The 20,008-nt window shown below is 37.0% G+C and overlaps 3 protein-coding genes across 3 annotated transcripts in view; 1 reads left to right on the forward strand and 2 right to left on the reverse strand.

Moving 5' to 3' along the window:
• The window catches only part of LOC116171673 (pseudouridine-metabolizing bifunctional protein C1861.05-like), a 49,598-nt gene extending 47,338 nt beyond the window's left edge, over nt 1-2,260 (forward strand). The window contains exon 4 of the mRNA XM_031488642.1: nt 1,675-2,260. Within this exon, the coding sequence (XP_031344502.1) occupies nt 1,675-2,219 (545 nt within the window). The 3' untranslated portion in view covers nt 2,220-2,260. The remainder of the gene's footprint in view (nt 1-1,674) is intronic.
• On the reverse strand, nt 151-1,074 carry LOC116171675. The gene is made up of 2 exons (XM_031488645.1): nt 930-1,074; nt 151-874 (listed from the first exon to the last, which is right to left on the reverse strand). Exons 1-2 carry the CDS (start codon nt 1,066-1,068, stop codon nt 348-350), a joined length of 666 nt encoding a protein of 221 aa, XP_031344505.1. The 5' UTR covers nt 1,069-1,074; the 3' UTR covers nt 151-347.
• A 458-nt stretch (nt 2,261-2,718) lies between the features above and the next one.
• On the reverse strand, nt 2,719-19,364 carry LOC116171672 (maestro heat-like repeat-containing protein family member 1). The gene is made up of 15 exons (XM_031488641.1): nt 19,143-19,364; nt 18,747-19,096; nt 17,183-17,372; nt 15,533-15,846; nt 15,138-15,440; nt 14,600-15,087; nt 11,343-11,823; nt 10,970-11,290; nt 9,503-9,946; nt 8,984-9,456; nt 8,786-8,939; nt 4,358-5,022; nt 3,371-3,659; nt 3,192-3,326; nt 2,719-3,144 (listed from the first exon to the last, which is right to left on the reverse strand). The coding sequence occupies exons 1-15, from the start codon at nt 19,183-19,185 to the stop codon at nt 2,890-2,892; spliced, it is 4,905 nt and encodes a 1,634-aa protein (XP_031344501.1). The 5' UTR covers nt 19,186-19,364; the 3' UTR covers nt 2,719-2,889.
• Nucleotides 19,365-20,008: the final 644 nt, after the last annotated feature.

The following is a 20,008-nucleotide window of genomic DNA, read 5'->3' on the forward strand; positions in this document are numbered from 1 at the left end:
GATAACCGACCCCCCGCCACCCTGTATAAGAATAAATGCATTTACATACAATGAAAGTTAACTTTCTCTATCAAAGTTTTTAATGAGCTTTTCTATTAAGCAGTTTATAATTGCACACACAGAGTTTTACCCCAACTGACGGGAGAGGGATATTTTTGAAAATTCAACAAATACTGTTTATTTAAGAAATATATAAAACGTATATATTTTCGTAAAACCTATAAAAGCATTTATAAAAATTGGACGGATATATCACGCGATTAATAGATAAATATCAAAACGTAATATAAAATACTATCAAAAACAGATCATGGTCTAATATTAGTATATACACAATAAAAATGTATTTAAATATCTGTATGCGACGGTTTACGCATTTCCATACTATATTGAGAAGCCACCTGAGATTCTCGTAAGTTACGATATCGACACCGTCTAGCCTCAACCAAAAATAAAGCTCCTGCCGGCAACAAACCTAAAGATCCAATGCATGCGAATGCGAAGGACCATCCCAAACCATTTGTTTTCCAATTTGGCATCCAATCTCTACTATCCCCAAACGCTCCAAAGATACACACCCCGACCAAACCGCAGGCTCCCGCTATTACCAAATCGGTACCGACGCTAAGCAACAACAGCATGTATTTATCATGATGTCTACTACAGAAGCAGTACAGCCACGTTAAAAATGCAGCTATCAACAGTAGAGTCATGCACAATGTTAAAAAGAATTGAGTGGCGATAAAGAAGCCGGGCAACAAGAAGTCTTGAATGATGTAGTACTCCTCCTCGAATATCCACCAACATCCCGTGAACTGAAAATCGTACTGATGACGAAAGTCTTGGAACTTCTTAAAACAAACTTGCCACAATCCTAAAACAGACCCATTAGAACTACTCCCACTGCCAAAATCAAAGGGGGCACTTACCTAATCTCTCGAAATTTTGATTTACACGGTTTACATCCCCTACTAGCCAATAAGGGGTACAAAACGATATTAAAACAAATAGAAAAGAGGTAATTGTTAAAATGATTGCGGCAAGCCCAGTTTTTGTTTTCGTCGCCATTTTAATTGTTATTCATTCTTTTATATACAGGATGCGTCAAATTGTTGCTTAGGCGGCAAGTTTGAAATTGGTGAATTTTTGTTGCCTTATTGATTGAAATAAAATTTTCCTCCTTTAGATTGGGAAATAACGCTAATTTATTTTTAAAAAAAGGAAAAATTTGTCACAGTTCATTAGGTCTAGTACTTCGTCTTTTCGCCTTTTTATTGGGTCTCAAATGGAAATGATTATATATGAGGGGTTATGAGATTTTTATTATTATGAATAAATCCACACGCTCTTCATTGTTTATATTTTATAGTTGGGGCAATTAACATTTAATGATTTTTTCTTTAGTAAAGTTACAAGGTGTCTAACGTCACGAGTTTACTATCATATTGGAAACTAAGATTACAAATTTTTATAAGAATTAGTGGTTCTCTCACAGCCCTTAAGTAGGCTCGCTCTCCCAACAACATTTTTTCAGTTGATCCACAAGCTCTGATGTTAAATACGACGTAACTGTTACATAGGGAATATAGATAATTGTTATATAACTAGCCATCAAGTCTTTGTTACACTACTGCAATAAGTGTTTGCATACATTAATAATTAATTTTGTTTCAGTTTTCTTCGAACCAACCGATGCACCTGTTTCGATAAAACCATTTCAGACAAATTCTTGGAATGCCATCAAGTACATTAGTCCAAACTTACTGGAATTAAAATCTATTGCAAAAGCACTGAATATTCCACTAGAAAACTCCTTTAGTACCCCAATCGAAGAAGTTGTATACATTGGCCAGCAATTAATTTCGTACATTCCCACCATTATTGTGACATTAGGACTTGAAGGACTGGTAATAATTAGAAGAGCTTCCTCGTCCGATGCGTTATACCTTCCTTCTCCGGAGACAAGTGCACAAGTACAAATACGGCACTATCCGACCGATAGGGTAACGGATTTGGTGAACGTTAGCGGTGCCGGAGACTGTTTGGCTGGTGGACTGATTGTCGGAATGCTGTCTGGTTTAAGTGAAGAGATGTGCGTCAACGTGGCATTTACGGCAGCTCATAGTGCCTTATTTTCCGAGAGCGCCGTTCCAAGCACTTTATTTTCAAAATCGCACCGTTGCTGGGGAACTCCTGCTAAACATCATTTACTGTGTTAACTTTATAATCACTTGAAATTCACATCACTTATTTCGATTTGATGCAGCTAAAATAAAGTTGATTTTTTACAAAAATCTTGTGTCAATAGCTCCACAAAACAGGAGCAGGAACAAGCATATGCCGATAGAATCTTTAAGTAAAGTTTGAGGAACGGACAGACGGATGGGTGTGGACAAGGTGGCAACAAGTAGTAGGTCCTTAAGATATGTTCTTAGCGAGGCTACTGACCGGTAAGTTTTGCTGCAGACCTCATATACATGATCACCGGCCTCCTGCGATGGCATGCATTCTTCTTATGGTTCCCAAGCGACCTGGCGTACTGAAAATCACTCCCGCATAAATTGACTGGGTCGCGAGGAATAACGACTTAAATATTACTTGAGTCATAGTTACTCCTGCCGTTTACCCGGGCACAATTTCTTATCCATAACTTTTAATATTTTCATTTCAATTTGCGCTGACGAATAGTTTTTTGAGTTTGGAATTCAGAATTCACACTTTGGTATACAAGAATATATATTACTTAAAAATGATTCATAAATATGCCAAGGTTTTTAAAAGCAACGTTAAAACTTAACACAATAATTACACAACTTATAAAATCAACTATAAACTACATAAAAACAAAAACAAGCCATATAGTATAAAATTGGAAACTCAACGAATAAATCACTTGTCATACAAGCAAGCAATTGCCTGGACAGCTTTCATTCGTACTTGAGGATTTTCGTCTTTCAACAACTGTAATAACCTATGACATACTGTGCCCAGTGACACTTGTTTACGAATATCTGCATCTGTTATTTGAGAGTACAGCAAGCCCGCCAAAAGCGCAGAGGAACCTCTTATGTCTACCCATGCACTCTTGAAATACGAAACACTGGTCATTAAAAACATTGGGAAAAAGTCGGGTAACTCCTTCCCCTGAAACGCGAGGTTAAATAACTGCAATCAATTTACCTATTACCGACCATCGTCTTCACAAAGTCGGCTATGAAGTCGGAAAAATGTAGAGTAGCCTCTTCCAGGATGTGATCCTGAATCATCTTGTTGACTTCGGTGCTTTTTAAGAAAGGAGCCACCTTTCGAAGTGAATACTTACACGCCTATAACCATCAGGGTAATTTAACGCATTGATTAAGTATACTACCTTAACAACAGACGGTTGTTCATCACATAAATGAAGCAGTAATGCTATAAGATTTCCGCAGACCTGCTCACGGAACGCCTCGGACGATTGCATGGTGTCGGTAATTGATGATCCTAAATTTCCAAAAAGATAAATGGCGGCTTCACGTAGTAGTTCGTCGTCTTGTTCGAATAAGGGCTTAATTCGCATTGCAGCTTTCACTTGTTCGGAGTATAGGCAGTTCACTTCTGGTATTTTTAATAATTTTGATAAACCAAGCATGGAATCTAGAGTTACGCCGGATTCGTTACTAGAAACGATAAGTGTTAGTATTCATTGCTTTGAATTATTTCACATAAGCATTAGTGATATGTGAGAAGCTCATGATATGACCATAATTAATAATTGTTTGGCATGTTTCAGTTTCAAGGTTACCAGAGGTCGATGACCTAACTTTTTGTGGTGCCATGTTTCATTGTCAAGGTTATCAAAGTCCAATGACCACCAGTTTTGCGGTGTTATATTTCATTTTCAAGGTTATCAGAGGTCAAGGAGCCCAAGGTCAAGGTCGTCAAAGGTCAATTTTCATTTCTGTCATATTTCATTTTTAAGTCACCAGATATCAACTACCCCTATTTTTGTGGTGTTGAGTATAATTTTTAAGGTTATCAAAGTTCAATGACCACCAGCTTTTGGAAGCTAATGCCCTTGATGTTCACCTTGACTAACTTTCCAAACTCACCACCAGGTGACGAACCTTGAGCTGGTCCAGGTTCGCCCCTGTTACACTACTTAAGTTTTATACGAGTTAATAGGCCTTATCAAAAAATCATATTAGGCACACGCCAACCCAAAGGTAGATCACCAAATATTCAATGCGAAATATAGGGTCACAATTCTATCCAAATGAGTTTGGCAACATTTTTACTTTTTTTATGGTAAAATCACCTTAGTTGCAAGAAAATGTGGTATCTTTCAAGATGTGGGGATTACAAAAAATCAACCTACCTGACTGTATTGTAATCTAATCCCTGCATGAAGTTTGTAAAGAAACTGTCCGCATATCTCAAAACCAACTCGCTCGACAAATACTCGGCAACATATCCCAATCCACGCAACATATTCTGTCTAACCATATAGCTACTGTCATTCTGCACTGACAGAAGCATTTCAATCAAGCTCTCTAACAGAACGTGATCATTTTGCGGTGCGTACTTAATCGAAGACGCCAAAAATGTAACGGCTGCCATACGTTGATACTCAACTTCGGATTTCAAGTAAGGCGCGATACAACTCACAACCCATGGGAAATTTTCTGAAAGAGTCATAGAAAGATTTTCGGTGAGTAAGGGTACCACAGCGAGGAACTGTTCGATAGTTTCCAAATTGTAACCGACCAATGATTCGGAAACTGAAGTGTATCCGGCGCAACCCAAAAAGGTACATAGAGTTGACATGCATATTGTTAACGGATTCAGTCTATACGCTTCTCTATTTGGGATTATGCTGTACTTTTCCTTTTTGTTGGTCGTTCTCGTAGTTGTAGCTGGTGCAGCTGTGCCAATATACGACGCCAACGTGATATACAGGATAGAGAACAGCTCGGGAAACTTTTTTTTGCAAACTCCGTCCAGTTGCGAGTTTGTGAATATTTGGTTCATTGCAGCTAATGCCTGTAAGAATACTGTATATTATTATTACATGCTGAAAAAGATGTGTGTAGCAAATCGCACGGGAAAAATAACGTCAAAAAGGCAAAAATCAGTTTGTAAGTGTGGGGGAATCCTTTTAAGTGATTTTTTTAATTTTAATAGCAGATTATGTAGTTTTATTCCCAAAGACATAGGCTTAATCACAAGATAAAATCAAACAGGCTCCACCTGGACTAACAAGCGGCCACGAAGGCCTCTATATAGTCATCTGCCCGATAGTATGCCTCATTTTGCAAGTTGTTTTGTTAAATCTCAGTCTGGGCAAAAAACGTACAAACGCTGTGGTGCAACATTCTGTCCTTATGTATGTCTTGGAAATCTCTTCTGCTTGCCAAAGACTAATTAGTATAGTATAAGTATGAGTTATTATTTGGTTGAGTGTCGCTGTATTATTTGTTTGAGGTTCACTGTAGTTGTAATTGTTTCTGGCGATTTAACTAGTTGTGGTGTATGTCTCAAACTAGTCTTGGAATTTCTCTCATTTTGGAGGATATGAAATTGGATTTACTGATCTGTAAGTCGCAGCTATTCACTACCTCGTACAATCTTTTTATTAATTCTCTTAGCTTTGCAAAAGTGAAACAAAAACTCCAATAAACCACAATAATATCTCTTCGCTTTACATAAAGTTCGAACCGATCTGAGTTCATCATTGCTGTGGATAGGTAGGTTACATGTCTGTGATCAAAGCGGTGTTACATATTAATTCTTTTTATGGTTCCAGTTTTAATTTCAAGTTTTGGATTTCTCAATTTAACTGTACAGAGTGGCCAACTAAGAATGCGAGGTACTGTATCTGAGAACCTACTGGCCGCCAGGGGGCGTAACTGCAATCTGAAATCTAAAGTCACTAAATATAGAAAGTAAAGCAATCCATTGGGCTCGTGTGTTAGAGAGAGAACTCATGATTTTTGCCCAAAAATGGCGGAAGTTACCAGATTCTAGTAACTTTAATGTTAGGGATTATTCCACTTGTTTGGAGATATCTGTATATATTTTTACAAAACATGACAGTACTAGAAGTTAGGTTGTAAAAAATGACAGCTATTCAGATTTTATTTGTCAATTTTTTTAAGTTGGCAGCAAATTTGCCCAAAAATGGCGGATGATTGCGGTACTTTCTATATCTAGTGACTTTACTGAAATCTAAAAAAGTGATGTTTCTGTGAATTCCGCTATATTAACCTAACAAAAAATGCCCCGTCTTTGAAGTCGATGATAATCTGAACCTTTTTTGTTTGTCAATTTTTGCTGTATCTCTAAAAATGAAGTGGTGGGGGGTATTCAAAGGTTTCCGTAAAGAACACCCTGTATCTTCGAAACGGCTGAGCAGATTTAAACAAACTCGGGTTAGTTCAAAAGAGGTATTCTTCAGTTACAAATATTTGAAGTTTTTTTTGTTTCACATATCACCGCTTGAGGTCGTTTTTGGACATTCCGACAGAAATGGTTAATTTTATCAAAAAAAATTAAATGCATTGGTTCGATTTTTTTTCATGAACAAGTAATTAAATGATGCCTAAACAAACTCTCGAAAACCGCATCTCGATATCTTGAAAAAAAACAAAATTCCGCCACGCAGGAGTTGTGCGCGTTTACAAGATCTTTCTGACGACACCAATTTGACAAGAATCGGACCAAAACTGTAGTAGAAGATAGGAAAAAACTGAAAAACCTTCACGTTAGTAAACTACCCTCGAGGATGACGCCCAGATGTCGCCAACCCCACCTCATGTAGCCCTGTCCCTAAGGTTGACAAATTACACGACCTTGTAGATACACGTACACCCGTTGCCTTTCTAGGTACAAGAGTTCTTCTACGCGCCCACATTTGCTGCCAGCCAGGCAAAGTGAGATTAAAAGCTACTTTTTACAAATTAATTTGCAAAAATGCGCTAAAAACCTTTGAATACCTCAAGTTACGCCCCCTAGCGGACATTTCAGAAACTTACAAATATTTTCCAGGTTTTTCTTGTGGCCGTTTTAGCAGTAAATTTTTTTACCGCAAGCCTTTACGATGGACAGGTTCCCAGATACAGTACCTCGCATTCTCATTTGGCCACCCTGTACATCCACGTTAAATGCGCGCTATCAACACCAGTTTCTTATCAAGACACCACATATACCAGACGTTGTGGAAGCTACGTAAATGCAAGATCAACCTGTAATCTCGGCTAACCTGTAATCACAGCGCTTGAAGCGTAGGTAAGGGGTTAGGTCTCCGGGTCAACTAGAATAACCTGATTACACTGTTAATAATTTAATATTTAAATGTCATTATATGTTCATTATTCATTGTCGTTACCCAAATCGATCTTGAACGCAGTGCGATTACTGTTGAGTTGATCACCTTCAAAGACCGTCATGCTTAGTTAACAATTTCGATTTTGAACTTTGGTTATAAGTAAGTAGTGGCAGTACACTCTTCAAGCATTAATTAATCATTTACCAAGTCATGTAGTTCGCGTTGCGGTTTTCCTTTTTCTTTTGCTTTAGGCTGTTATCGTTCGAAGAGAGCTCTTTTCACGCCATCATTGACGCGAATTCTTTTTGCTCGTTTTTTGCCTTTTGAAAAATTATTGTGAAGTCTATAAATTAACGTGGTGAATCATTATTGAATTAGGGGATTTACGAGCTTGAAATGCATGCATGCAATGTTTAACAGTTATCTGTGACTCTTACAAAGTTCCACATTGTTATACTGGCGCCCAACGTGGGGCCAATTGATTTAATTCAAACAGGGCACGTGCAATCAATTAACAAAGAAAAACGTTCTAATGCCAGCGACGCGATGGCTTCAACGACGTTTCCCAGTTAAATATACTGTCGTAAGAATTTTTTCTATCGTTTGTACGACAGGGCAGCCAAAGTGGATCAACGCTGCTGGGTCGCGACTGCCAATATCGGAATGGTACCTTTACTTTTTCGTACGTGCAGAGATAGATGCCGAAGTGATCAGGATTCATCTTTATTCATTATATTCAGCTCTAGTGTAAGGTTACCGTACCCAGGACCTTTAGATACCATCTGGACTGGAGGAGGTTCGGTTAATTAACAATGTATTTTATGTACTTTATGTAAGAGACTTCAGAATGTTATTCTTTCACAAATGGGAAAGTAACTTTTACGCATTTTTCATGCACAGATCAGTACTTCCCAAAAGGCTACATGGAGACAAGCAAAAACACAACCATTTGTATGGTTAAACTGTGGTTAATATATCAAAAAAATAACTTCATACGTAGGAAAATTGGCATTGCGCACTCTGCACATCGTTCTCTACTAGTATAAAAACAAGTCACGGGTAGCCGCCCACTGCAAAACTTATGCCTTTTTCTTCGCATGAGCTAGATAGAGATGAAAATATAATAGCATACTTTGTGTGCACCTCACAGGCGACCAGTTTTGCAGTGAGCAGCTACCTGCAATGATTGAAGTGACTGTTTTTATACTAGAAGAGCAATAGAAACATCTATATTTTTTGAAAAGTATCTCTCTAGAAGTAAGAAAGTTGACACTGCGCAGTCTGGGCATGCGCCTATTAGATCTTTACTGCGATGCGATATGTTTGTTTTTTACTGGGAGCATCTATGGTTAAAATTTCAAAGAAATATCTCTATAAATAATCAAGTTAGGATTACTGTGCGATTTGTTTACCTTTTTTAGAAGCATCTGCAATCTGCATCTACCTACCTTTAAACTGGTAATCTTGTTTGTAACCTACCTGCAATGGCTGTATTGTAACAATCCGTAAATGATTGACGCTTGACTGATCTTCGTAAAGATTTGAAGTTTTAAATATTTTAGTAAACTGATCCAATATATCACAGACTAGTTCCACATCAGTCGAAAGAACAACCCAACAGTCATTTACATATCTGAAAAACTGTCTTATTACCTCATACGTCATATAATGACTTACTGGGTGAAGGGCAAGGGATGGGCCATTAACATCCCCACTACCACTTTGGAATGATACAAAGCAAAATTTAACACAACACGCAACGCCGAAGCTCGCGTTCGTACACAGGTGATTTGATCCAAAATGCTCAGCAGCTTATTCAACAAATCCGACACATTCATCGACAAATCGTCACCTTTACTCTTTATCACAGCATTAAGAACAACAGTGCTGCCACTAGAGCTTAACGATTCCGCATCCAATAATGCGTCAATTAGATGGCTTATAAAATATGGCAACTGCACGGATGGTAAATGTTCCACGATCACGTTCGATAAATCAGTGGTTAAGTTGAACAGCACTTTCGATTTACTCGAGTCGATTTCCTCCTGGATTCTCACTAAGGACTGCTTAATAATTTGATCATGATCGCGCACGTGACCTTCATATCGGGCGGTAATACACAAAATAAGCCTTAAAGTTTCCACCGCAACCTAAAAATGGATGTTTGTCTGTTTCCGGTTAATAGACCGAATTTACCTTTCGTATTGTCCTATTGGGATCCGTGCAACGTGGAACGACACGTGCTAGCAGAAAACCGGATTGTGTAAAGCTGGTAGGTGCCTCGTATCCAAACTTCACGTTATCTAAGTAAGATTGCAAAGCGTCCCTAAGAGTTTCGAGGGCAGGCAGACGTTGCTCGGCCTTTTTGCGACCTAACCATGGTTCCAACAGGGACACAATCTCATCTAAAGTCGACGGGGATAAACTCTGCATTAAAACTTCTTGCACGACGAAATTTAGCTTGGTAAAGCTGCTGTAAACGAAAGGCGCCAATTTTAAATCGCCGTAGTAAGTACCGGTTCCAGGAGTGCACTCGGCGTTAATTTTGCAGTATATGGCAGACGCATTGTAGATATTATCGAAGCAATGCTTTAAAAGCGTCGACCGTTGCTCCTCCTCCAAAGCCGGAGGTAGTCGAATCTAAAACAACAGAGTCTGCTATGACAAAATTGACAGATCAAATTCAAGATGTCACGATTCCAAGCTATAAAAAATCTAATTTTACTTAGACGCAAGTCAGATTGGATACCGAAAGATCCGATAACGCACACCGGCCAGCAGTGGGATAAAGACGATTACAGATTGGCTAGATTCATAAATAGACCTAAGCATGTCAACCCAAATTTTGCCATCAAGTTGGTTGCACAGTTAAAACCGATTTGTACCAGACAGAATGTTGTATGCTGCGATGGTGGAGGCGCTTTAGGACACCCAAAAATTTATCTGAATTTAGACAAACCAGGACTTCACGCTTGCATGTACTGCGGACAAACATTTATGCAATCCAAAGATCATTGATGTATTAATTTCATTGAAACTAAGCAAACCTACCACTATTATATTTTTGTGTCTAATTAATTAATTAAACCAATTTGCCCGAAGTAAAGTTCTGAACGTAATTGTATTATTTAAATTTACACGGTTGTATATAAGGAACAAAATGGATATTTTTGTAAGTGAAAGTAGTGGCAAACGGTCACTAAACCACCTACAAGCACCTGTCCAGATAGTTCAATTAAATTCAGGTACTAACAAAATCTTTTACATGAAATGAATATAATTTTTCCACAACTCCCACAACTTGATCAATTCCACAATTCCAAATAATTATACAAAAATGATTTCTTGTAACTTCTTATCCCACTGACCAGAGATAACACTTTGACAAAAGAATAAACTTAATCTTTTAACACGTTCTTTACAATTAAATAAATAAATATAAGCGATTATTTAAACAAAATTAACAACATTAAATAATTCTTAAACAAAATCACATTGGTTTCAAATTCAAATGATATGATTACCATTGTGTTTAATCTCAAATAAAATTGAAATACAAATTATATCCACATAGCAAATAAACAAGGTTGTCGCTATAGATAGGTATTCATAATTTACGGTGATCTGGTATAGCATACTTACCTTTATAAAAAACATACATACCAAAGACATAATCACAGGCAGTATTACGGGAAACAGTTCGATGTAGTCAGGTCCACTATGTAAAAGAAGCTGTCCTGTTACCAGAGGTAAAATAATATCTCTATCTTGCATGTGGATATGTAATGAATTTCTGTTAGGGTGTAAAGCATCCGCTACCGACCCGATAACCTTCAGACAGTACTGGCGAACTGTAAAATCTTTGCAACTTTTCAACTCGTTAACAGCGAAATCTAATATTTCGTATTGTACGACTTGAAGAAGTACTTCGCCTGGCGCCTCGTTACAAATCTGCGAGTAACTCGCTAATACCATTTGCCGTATCTAAAAGATGAAGTAAATTATAAGGAAGTAGGTAAACCATCAGTCGGCATACTCTCTCAAGTTCGATTTCATGCCTTTGATTACTCATAAAGCTGAATGACAACTTCAACGACTTCTTTCCCAAAACTTCCTTACGAATGGTACTGAATTTCTCCAAGACAAGTTTGAGATGCGCTCGAGAACAAATCCCGATCGCTTCGGCGCACTGACTTAACTCGGATCCATCATTAAACTTGATCATTTCAATAATAATGTTAAGTACATCAATCACAATGATATCATTTTTGATATGACACGATATTATGGCCATACATTTCAGTAGGAGACACTTCTCCAAAGGTTTGGTACTATACAGCGGTAACTGTTTTTTTGCTTCCAATATAAGATTCTCGTTAAAGACGTCATCCTCAATATTCTCCAAGATGAGACCCATAAAATCATAAATCAAGTACTCCCAATCTTTATAGTGGAAATTATCATAGTTCTGCTCGAGGTATTTTACAAGATGTGCAATCTTGGCTTCCCAAACGCTTCTAAAATGTCACGGTTAAGTAAGGTAGATACACATGATGCAAATAACCAAAGTAGCAGACTGTAAGAGAACCTTTTAGTACAGCCAATCCGCACCTGAGGGGCCCAAGCTTTGGTTGTAACTGAAGGACCTGGTTAGGGTTTCTTTTTCAAGCGTTTTTCATAAACAATTACACACTAGCTTTGAATGTGAAATATAGAAATAAGTACAGTATAAAACGAAGATTTTCTGAATGAAATGCTGTATGATTTGAATTTATGAAGAAGCAGTTAAAAATCAAATAGAAGAAATTGTAACAGGTGGCCGTTTTGCCCTTTAAAATTTGGTTTTGAATTTGTATTTTGTTAAACATAAGAACATTTACACATATACCGCTTCATAGCGAACGTGAACTAAAGTAAGTCTGGCGATAACAAGAAAGGTATTGGAGAAAGCGAGCGCGCTGGCCATGATCTCTTTGGCCCTAAAAGTTACGTTTATTCCATTTGAGTCGGCTTATAAAAAGCCGAAATGCGGGTTTTCTGTTGGTTGGTACGCCAGTCGAGGTCGTTGTAAGAAAGCCCGTTTCGGTTTTTCTAGCGGGCGAGATTCAAATAGCGAGAGACGTGGGAAAGCGAGCATTCTAAGCTGATTATCGCGAAGACAGTGTGCGAAAAAATTAATTCGTGTACATTTTTGGCTGTGTTGCAGAAATATCCTCGCGTATGTGTGAAAATTTGCGGTTGAAATTCGGGAGCCGGAATGCGCAATTATTGAATAAAATCTGTCCAAACAGTAGTAAAGAATTAGCAGTTTAACTTCGGGTAAAAGCATTAATAAGTAGCGAGCACGCCTAAATCTCGAGTATGTAGAGAAACATTTAATCAAATTCGGATTTGTGACAAATTGCATGTTACCTGCATTCTGTATGTGTATAAGAAAAGCTTTTTAGCAGCCTGATTCGTGGAAAAGCTTTTTATTTATGAGTGGTAAAATATGTGCGAAGGATCATTTTCGAATTGGAGAACAGCTTTTCAAATACAAAACGGGATTAAATAAACTGATATAAACTTTTTGTGATAAAGACATTTTTTTTCGGATCGCTAACAGTAACAGCTTGTTATAAGCAAGTTCCTTAAAGTTGAGCGAGTGTGCGATAAAAAAAAATTTGTATACAACAGCATACGACAGGGAATTTAAAGACAGTTAATCGGTGCATTTAGCCGCAACAAATCCTAGTAGATAAATTAGGCAAAATTAGACGTTTTTGTGTAGACCAAGTATAATACGATTTTTATTCATATACAGTGATATTTATTAAATAGACATAAGGATTTACGTGTATTGTTTTTCCTTATTCTACTTTTAAATGACACAATCTTTTCTGCAGGGCACCTAATTTCATAGAAGCTGTCTATTGAGATGCGACCCTAACCTGTCTTTGTGAACGTGCCATGCCCCCTCGTCCGGTGTAACTGTGGATGGGCAGTAGTTCAAGCTTGGAATTTGCGCACGCACAGAACTCAAGGTCAAAGTGGTCATAGATCGGCCTTATCTACCGATGTGAATTTAGTTGTTAATAATAATAATATTAATATTAATAACAAAAATATTTGACAGTTTACATGCATACGTCACTTACTTAAAATGGCTTCAGCAGTTGCAAGGCATCCCAATTCCTGCTTTCCCCGATGCAGGTACCTCTTTCGAGAGGCAGGAGGCCTCCACTTAACTTGCTCAAAAAGCTTTTTCCCGACTACCACGGTCTCTTCACCAAGTGTTTTAAGACACAAGCAACAACCCGGCGGATCAAATTAATGATACAGATGAGAACGCTCTGAACAGAAGAACGATTTTTGATTAAAACAGAACTGAAGTACGAAGCCGAAAGGACCGAATCGCGAGGAACTCGATGGGAGAGGGAAACACATCTGCCGTTCCTACTATCCTGATGAAATAGGAACTTTCGAGGAGCCGGCGGCGCACTCCTTAAGAACAGTGTTTTATTCTTCCCTTTCTACATTGCCCTCAGTTGTAGATCAAATATAGATGTTATTACCGCAGCCAGTAAAATGTTATCTAAACAACGCAATGCACACATTTTGTTTGGGCTCGGTACTTATAATAATGGCTCACCCTGTATGTGGAATATCAATAAGTGAAAGTTTGGTTGCTGATTTTAAATTAAACACAAAGTTCGCCCTTTTTATTTGAAGTTCAACGTTCAAGGTGGGAACATCTGCTCGTATTTGCGCGTTGTATTAAAAGGTTTATCTGGGCATTGCGATATGAACATTTGTTATCGCGTTGCGTAAGGTGAAATTTAATTAGTTTCAAGACAAGCACGTGTTATCGCCGATAAGTTTATTACGAAGCTGGCGATAATCAAATTTCCGAAAAGCCCCTAGAATTAGTCATTGAATTCAACAAAGCCAGTGTGTGTTATCAAGATCAAGTGTAATAAAAAAAAGAGGAAATTTAGAGTTTATCAGCGAGTGTTTTGTTTAGTTCTTTGTGCGCCATAAAGTGGCAGTGAACGACCAGATTATTGGATTATTAAAGATTATATGTATTTCAGATTTCTTTAATTAATTGTCTATCGATCGGTTGCATGCGTCGAATGTGTAAATCTGACCCTGAAAGCCTATTTTACGACTAACCTTCCTATATTTTATATTCAAAGCTAATGGTCTAAGGAAGAACTCCGCACGTTTACAGATTGGCTATACTACATGCCGGTAGTGAGTGAGTCTTACCTCGCCTATTTGTATCATGTACTTCAATAATAAATCACATACTTGTACGAAGCACTCTGATATAAGCTTATATTTTTCAAAAAGTTCAAAATGAAAGTTCCACGAAACTCGGTCACTGGATGAGCGAGCAAGGCAATACATCTGATAAATGCAGCGACACAAGTTTCGGAGGAATATTTACGTGCGGCGAGATGCGTCAGACACCGCAATATTGTGATGCAAGATTCGGAATATTCCAGACTGAGAAAGCAAGTTATCAACAAATTCCAGAGCACGTCTTCCAGCTCTATAACAGACGTGCTCAACATGTAAAGGGTATTGTCAGCGGTTGTTTGTAGATCGCACAGTTCCTGCTGTGTGAACTGGTTATACCTATTCGGCGCTTGTTTGCAACACAGTTTTAAAATAAACTCAAGATACTTCTGCTCGTTGCCCTTCGGCAGCAAACCCTTATACGCAAACGCGACAATCGTTTTCAGCAACACCTTCTTGACTCTCAAACTGTTGTCCACGGTAAGTTCGAGTAGAGTCTAAAACACCAAAAAAAGCACATCGAGTCAATTGGGATTTATAAACTCACCTGCAAAAACTCTTTGATTTTGTTCTGTATAACGTTTTCAGAGGAGTTTGTAAGATGCGCTAGTATTAAAAGAGCTTTGATGCGCTCCTTTTCATTATTATTGTGCAAGTGGGCCAATATGTAATCGAGACAGTGATCTGTGAAGTGCACAGTCAAACTTTCATAGCAACGCAGCACCTCCGAATGATTCCGAAGCAATTCGGGCTGGGCGTAATCTGGCGAAATGCATATAAAATCGCTAATATTGTGTAAGGTGGACGCTAGTGAAGGTTCCAGTAACGTTCCATTAGCCAAAGCGGCTACCTAAAGTAAAATGTGCCAGCAGTAGAAAAACAAAAAACACAAAAAGCGACAACATGTTTTTGTTGTGGTTTTTCGTGTTGCCGAAGACTTACCTGAATGTATGATCCAAGACATTGCGTTACCGGAAGAGGATCTTTATGCTTCTTATACAGATTTAATAGGACCGGAATAATCTTAGTGGTTTGCTGATTGATTTTATCGGCGCTAAGGTTGGGTAGAATGGAAGAAATCGAGACAAGTACAGTCTGCGCGACCTTCGCATCCTTCGAGAATAACCATATTCCGCTAAGTACATCGTAGGCGATTCCCAATTCTACATAAAATAGGGATGCCGTTATGGTTGGATCGGGTGCAGTACTTATATTGCACATGTATTCGGTAATCGCTTCACTGAAACGTCCCAGAGCTGCAACCATATGACATGCATGAAAAATAAGTTAAAAAGTAATCGTAAACGATTTACAAAAAGCGCATTTCCACTTGCATTCATTTCCCATTAATTGTAAGATGCAACTTCTGTTCAAATCGTTAAAATCCGGCCACAAATATGAAAGCGAGTATGAAAGATAGCGTTGCACTCCATTTTTGACGTGCTACTTCAATTTCAGTTAATAAGAAGAATTTCATTTCAATGCTTTTCTAAATAAGAAAGTTAGCACTGCGCATGCGCAAAACAAAATTTTGAAACTGGCGTTAGATTTTCCTTTATTCCAAGTGCCTATGTATCAAATTTCATTTTTCTGCAATTGATATCCAAAGTAGGCATTTGCGCTCGTATTTGACAACGCAAACGTCATCTTTTTCGAGGAATGTCACTTTGTCGCTTATAAGCAACAAAATAGAAAAAACGCTCGCTCTCCCAATTATTAACTATAAATCAAATATGCATTGCTCAGAGTATCCAATGACAACGAGTAAATGACATCTTTCATTTGGGCATAAGATTAAAATGATTTGTGTGAAAAATTTTAATTTCTGGAAATATGTGAACTGCTCGATTGTAGAAAAAATCTTGTGTGCAATTCGAGCGCAAATTGATTGTCGATTTCAAGAGATTGCCGCGCTCCTTCGTCGCGCGTCAACTTTCTCTTTCAATCGACAATATATCATTTTGCGCTCTTAATACACAAATAGCTATTAAATGCTTCCATAACTAAAAAAGTTGGCACTGCGCATGCGCAAAACCAAATAAAATAAAATGTTAATTATCATAGTGTTAAAAAAAATTCAACAAAAGTCCAAAAAATTCTGAGAAATTTGAAGTTGAATATTGAAAAAAATCAGAGAAATCAAGAAAAAATTCGGAAAATTCCCGAGGGTGAATCTAGGTAATGTGAGACCTCGTGTGAGACTTTACACTTTGCAGCGGAGAATCAACAATATATAATACGAGAAGAAAGCCTTTGCCTTATTTTCCTAAATATGATAAAGAGCAGTTTTGACATCTGTTTGTCCATCAGTTCCTCTAATTACATATTTGGAGAATGCTACAGATACCTAGTAGTAATGATTCCTGTTTTTTTTTTACTGCCTTTATTTTATAGTGAGTAGACTTTGACAAAATATTTCTATCCGTCCACGCACGTTTTAGTCCAACTTTTCACTGAAATGATTGATCTGAAACTGGAAAAACTGTGGCAAGTGTACACAAAAATTCAGTTCTTTACCCCTCCCTTCATGAGATTTTGATATTTTTACATATTACATACAGGGAATGAAACAAAAAGATAAATCTTATTTACCATATGCAACAGAATCCTTATGATGATCAGTTTTAATGTAGTTCATCATTGGTACAAGAACTTCGAATATATTTTTAATATACGGTACAATCCCAAACGCATTGGACGATGCTAGCGATCCTAACGTGTACGGTATTGAATAGTGAGGAATCGTATTTTTTTCCAATTTAGATTGTAAATTATCGATAACCTGAAATTGATTTAAATAATAAAATTAATACTTATGAACGTTGACTAATGGTAAGGTTGTGTTGGATGGAGCAAATGTCATGTTCATTGTAAAAAACAATATAGCGCATTAAGTTCTTAGTGGATTTTAAGAATAAAAAACAGGCTTCTATTAAGGAATGATGCTATTTTTAAGCATTTACCAACAAAATTTGATATCCGTCTGAAAAATTGCCAATGAAACTGACAATATACCAAATATCTTAATGAAATAATATAACAAAAGACTTTGGGATTACTTTTGCTACTTCCAGAGACCAACGCGATGGTAGGTATACTGTTGTATAAACAACGTCATGTACACGTTTTCTAACCACCAAAAATAATGACGGGACACCCTGTATGTGGTATTCCTCCAATTTGTTAGGCAAAGTTTGTTCGTTTCACTTGAAGTTGTATTTCGATGTTTGTCTTTTCCTTTTAGAATTGTTTGTAATTGAGTGGCTTTCGTTTGAATTTTATCGCTTTATTTATTATTTACATTTGTGTATTTAATTGTAAAACGTGAAAATGCGTGTTAAAATGTAGGAACATCTGGTCGTTTGCGATAAGTTTTTTAAATTTCGTTATCGGAGGAAAATTAATTAACGCACGTGTTTATATCGCTTTAGGGTCTCATTATTTTCATGTTTAAAAGAACCATACAAATTACCAAATGTCGTTAAGATTCGAACTGGAGGTACGAATTTTGGAAATGGTTATACAAGAACGGTCACGACCTAGGAAAGGACATATTGAAAATGCAAAAAGTTGCATTCTTCAATTTGTTGTACCTTAGTTGGGAAATAGAGGGAGCCAAAGCGAAGATTACCTTCATATAGGGTGGCTGATAAATCTGGAAACGGTCGATTATCTGGGAAAATATATGTTTCAAAAAAGTGTTAACCCAAAAGTTCTGGTGTTCTTTAATGTCGCCTAGGTACTAGGTAGTAATAATTTTTAAACGGAACACCCTGTATATTACCCTCAATTTTAGGCAAAATTTGTAAGAATCGTTTGTGGTGTGACACGCTTGTGTGACCAACTCTGTATAATTAACCCATGTTGTTTATTTTACAATCAATTCCAATTTTAATTTCTTAAGCAGTCATTGGTCATTGGTTTATTATTATTAGACGGAAACCTATAGGGCAAGTAGGCCAATTTGCAAAGCATCCACACAACCCACCAGCAAAACAATTTCCCTAATCAACAACATTAATGAAGATCATAAATGTCTCCCTAGATTATAAAAACCAGCAAATTGTAGTAAAAAGGACATAAATCAATTTCCTTGACCTCTGTACTATAAATCCTGATCAATTTTAATTATGGCATTTTTGAGAACTTAACAAACCTGTACGCAGTGCTTAGATCCTAAAGCAACGAGAATCTCAGACGCCGCTAACTGAACAAGTGGTTCATACGAAATATTTTGCGTCATAGTTTTTACACAAAATTCGACCAGAGTGATCACCGTGTCCCCGTCAATTTCCAAAATGTAATCACGACAAATGCACTCCATCGTCTTCAGTATTTCCGATAGATGCTCTTTGGTTATTTTATCGTGGGTCTTGCAGAATTCGCAGCACACGATTAAAACGTCGTTAGTGTAGGTTTTGGCGATTTTGCGAAGAGAAGTGGAAATACTTTCCGATACAACTGCGTTTTTATCCGCTACATTCTCCAGTAATACGTCAATGACGGCTACAACGTTTTTTGTGATTTGAAGCATTGTAGTTAAAACAATTACCTTGTATTTGAGGCTTGCCCTGTTCTTTTACGTCCATTTTCATTTTTTTCCTTAAACGCTTAAAGTATTATTATTTATGAAATACAGTTGCTTTTTGCAAGCATAATGTTCAAAGTGTGTCATATAAAAATTAATGATAAGCTATAACAAATAAGTATTATACGGCATTATACATAATGCAACAGCTGATTTGAAAATGATTTGTTTTGTATTGGGACGAAAGGTGACATCTCATCGTCACATGTGTTTGACATTTAGTTTGCAATGTTGCCGGACTAATCAAAATAAAATTACATACAGGGTAAACCAACAATACCGTTGCGTTTCAACGTTTTTCCAGCAAAAGTAGTGCTTTTGAAATGGTCTTCCTCTTTTGATTCCTACTGCAATGAAAGAAGTTATTTGATAACAAGTCAGCTGATCGCGGGGACCAACGTATTTCATTCGCACTCAGACGTTTTTCTTGTTTAATGTGTAAAAATGAAAGTTTTTAATGATTTTGAGAATTGTCTTTACTGTGATTACCTGTTGAAACGAATCTGTAACATTTCAATTTTTTCCTTTTTTGTATACATTTTATTAATTGGCAATATAACAATCTTAATTTAATAAATAATTCAGATATTGACGTTTAGTATACATTTGAAAAAGATGAAAGTAAGATTGATTGCATATCTTAAGGGGTATTTGACTTGTAAAGATTTGTATGTTTCGACAAAGAGTACCCAAGGGGTACAACTTGGGCGAATAATAAAATTAAAATTTGTTTAAAATTTAAATTAAATTAAAATTTCAATTTATGGTTACTCTTTGGTTTCGAGTTAAAATTTATATACTGTATATTAAAATTGATTTTAATTTGTTAA

Source organism: Photinus pyralis, unplaced genomic scaffold (assembly GCF_008802855.1).
Source record: "Photinus pyralis isolate 1611_PpyrPB1 unplaced genomic scaffold, Ppyr1.3 Ppyr1.4_LG5, whole genome shotgun sequence".
Taxonomy (NCBI): domain Eukaryota; kingdom Metazoa; phylum Arthropoda; class Insecta; order Coleoptera; family Lampyridae; genus Photinus; species Photinus pyralis.

Bases quoted from the DNA above. Each gene is read 5' to 3' on its own strand.
- LOC116171675 (XM_031488645.1), bottom strand. From the start codon at position 1,068: ATGGCGACGAAAACAAAAACTGGGCTTGCCGCAATCATTTTAACAATT. The intron at 875-929 runs GTAAGTGCCCCC...GGTCTGTTTTAG, and splicing joins TCAAAATTTCGAGAGATTAG to GATTGTGGCAAGTTTGTTTT.
- LOC116171672 (XM_031488641.1), bottom strand. From the start codon at position 19,185: ATGAAAATGGACGTAAAAGAACAGGGCAAGCCTCAAATACAAG. The intron at 15,847-17,182 runs GTAAATAAGATT...ATATGGTTGCAG, and splicing joins TAAGGATTCTGTTGCATATG to CTCTGGGACGTTTCAGTGAA. The intron at 8,940-8,983 runs GTAAGTCATTAT...ACAGTTTTTCAG, and splicing joins CATCCCTTGCCCTTCACCCA to ATATGTAAATGACTGTTGGG.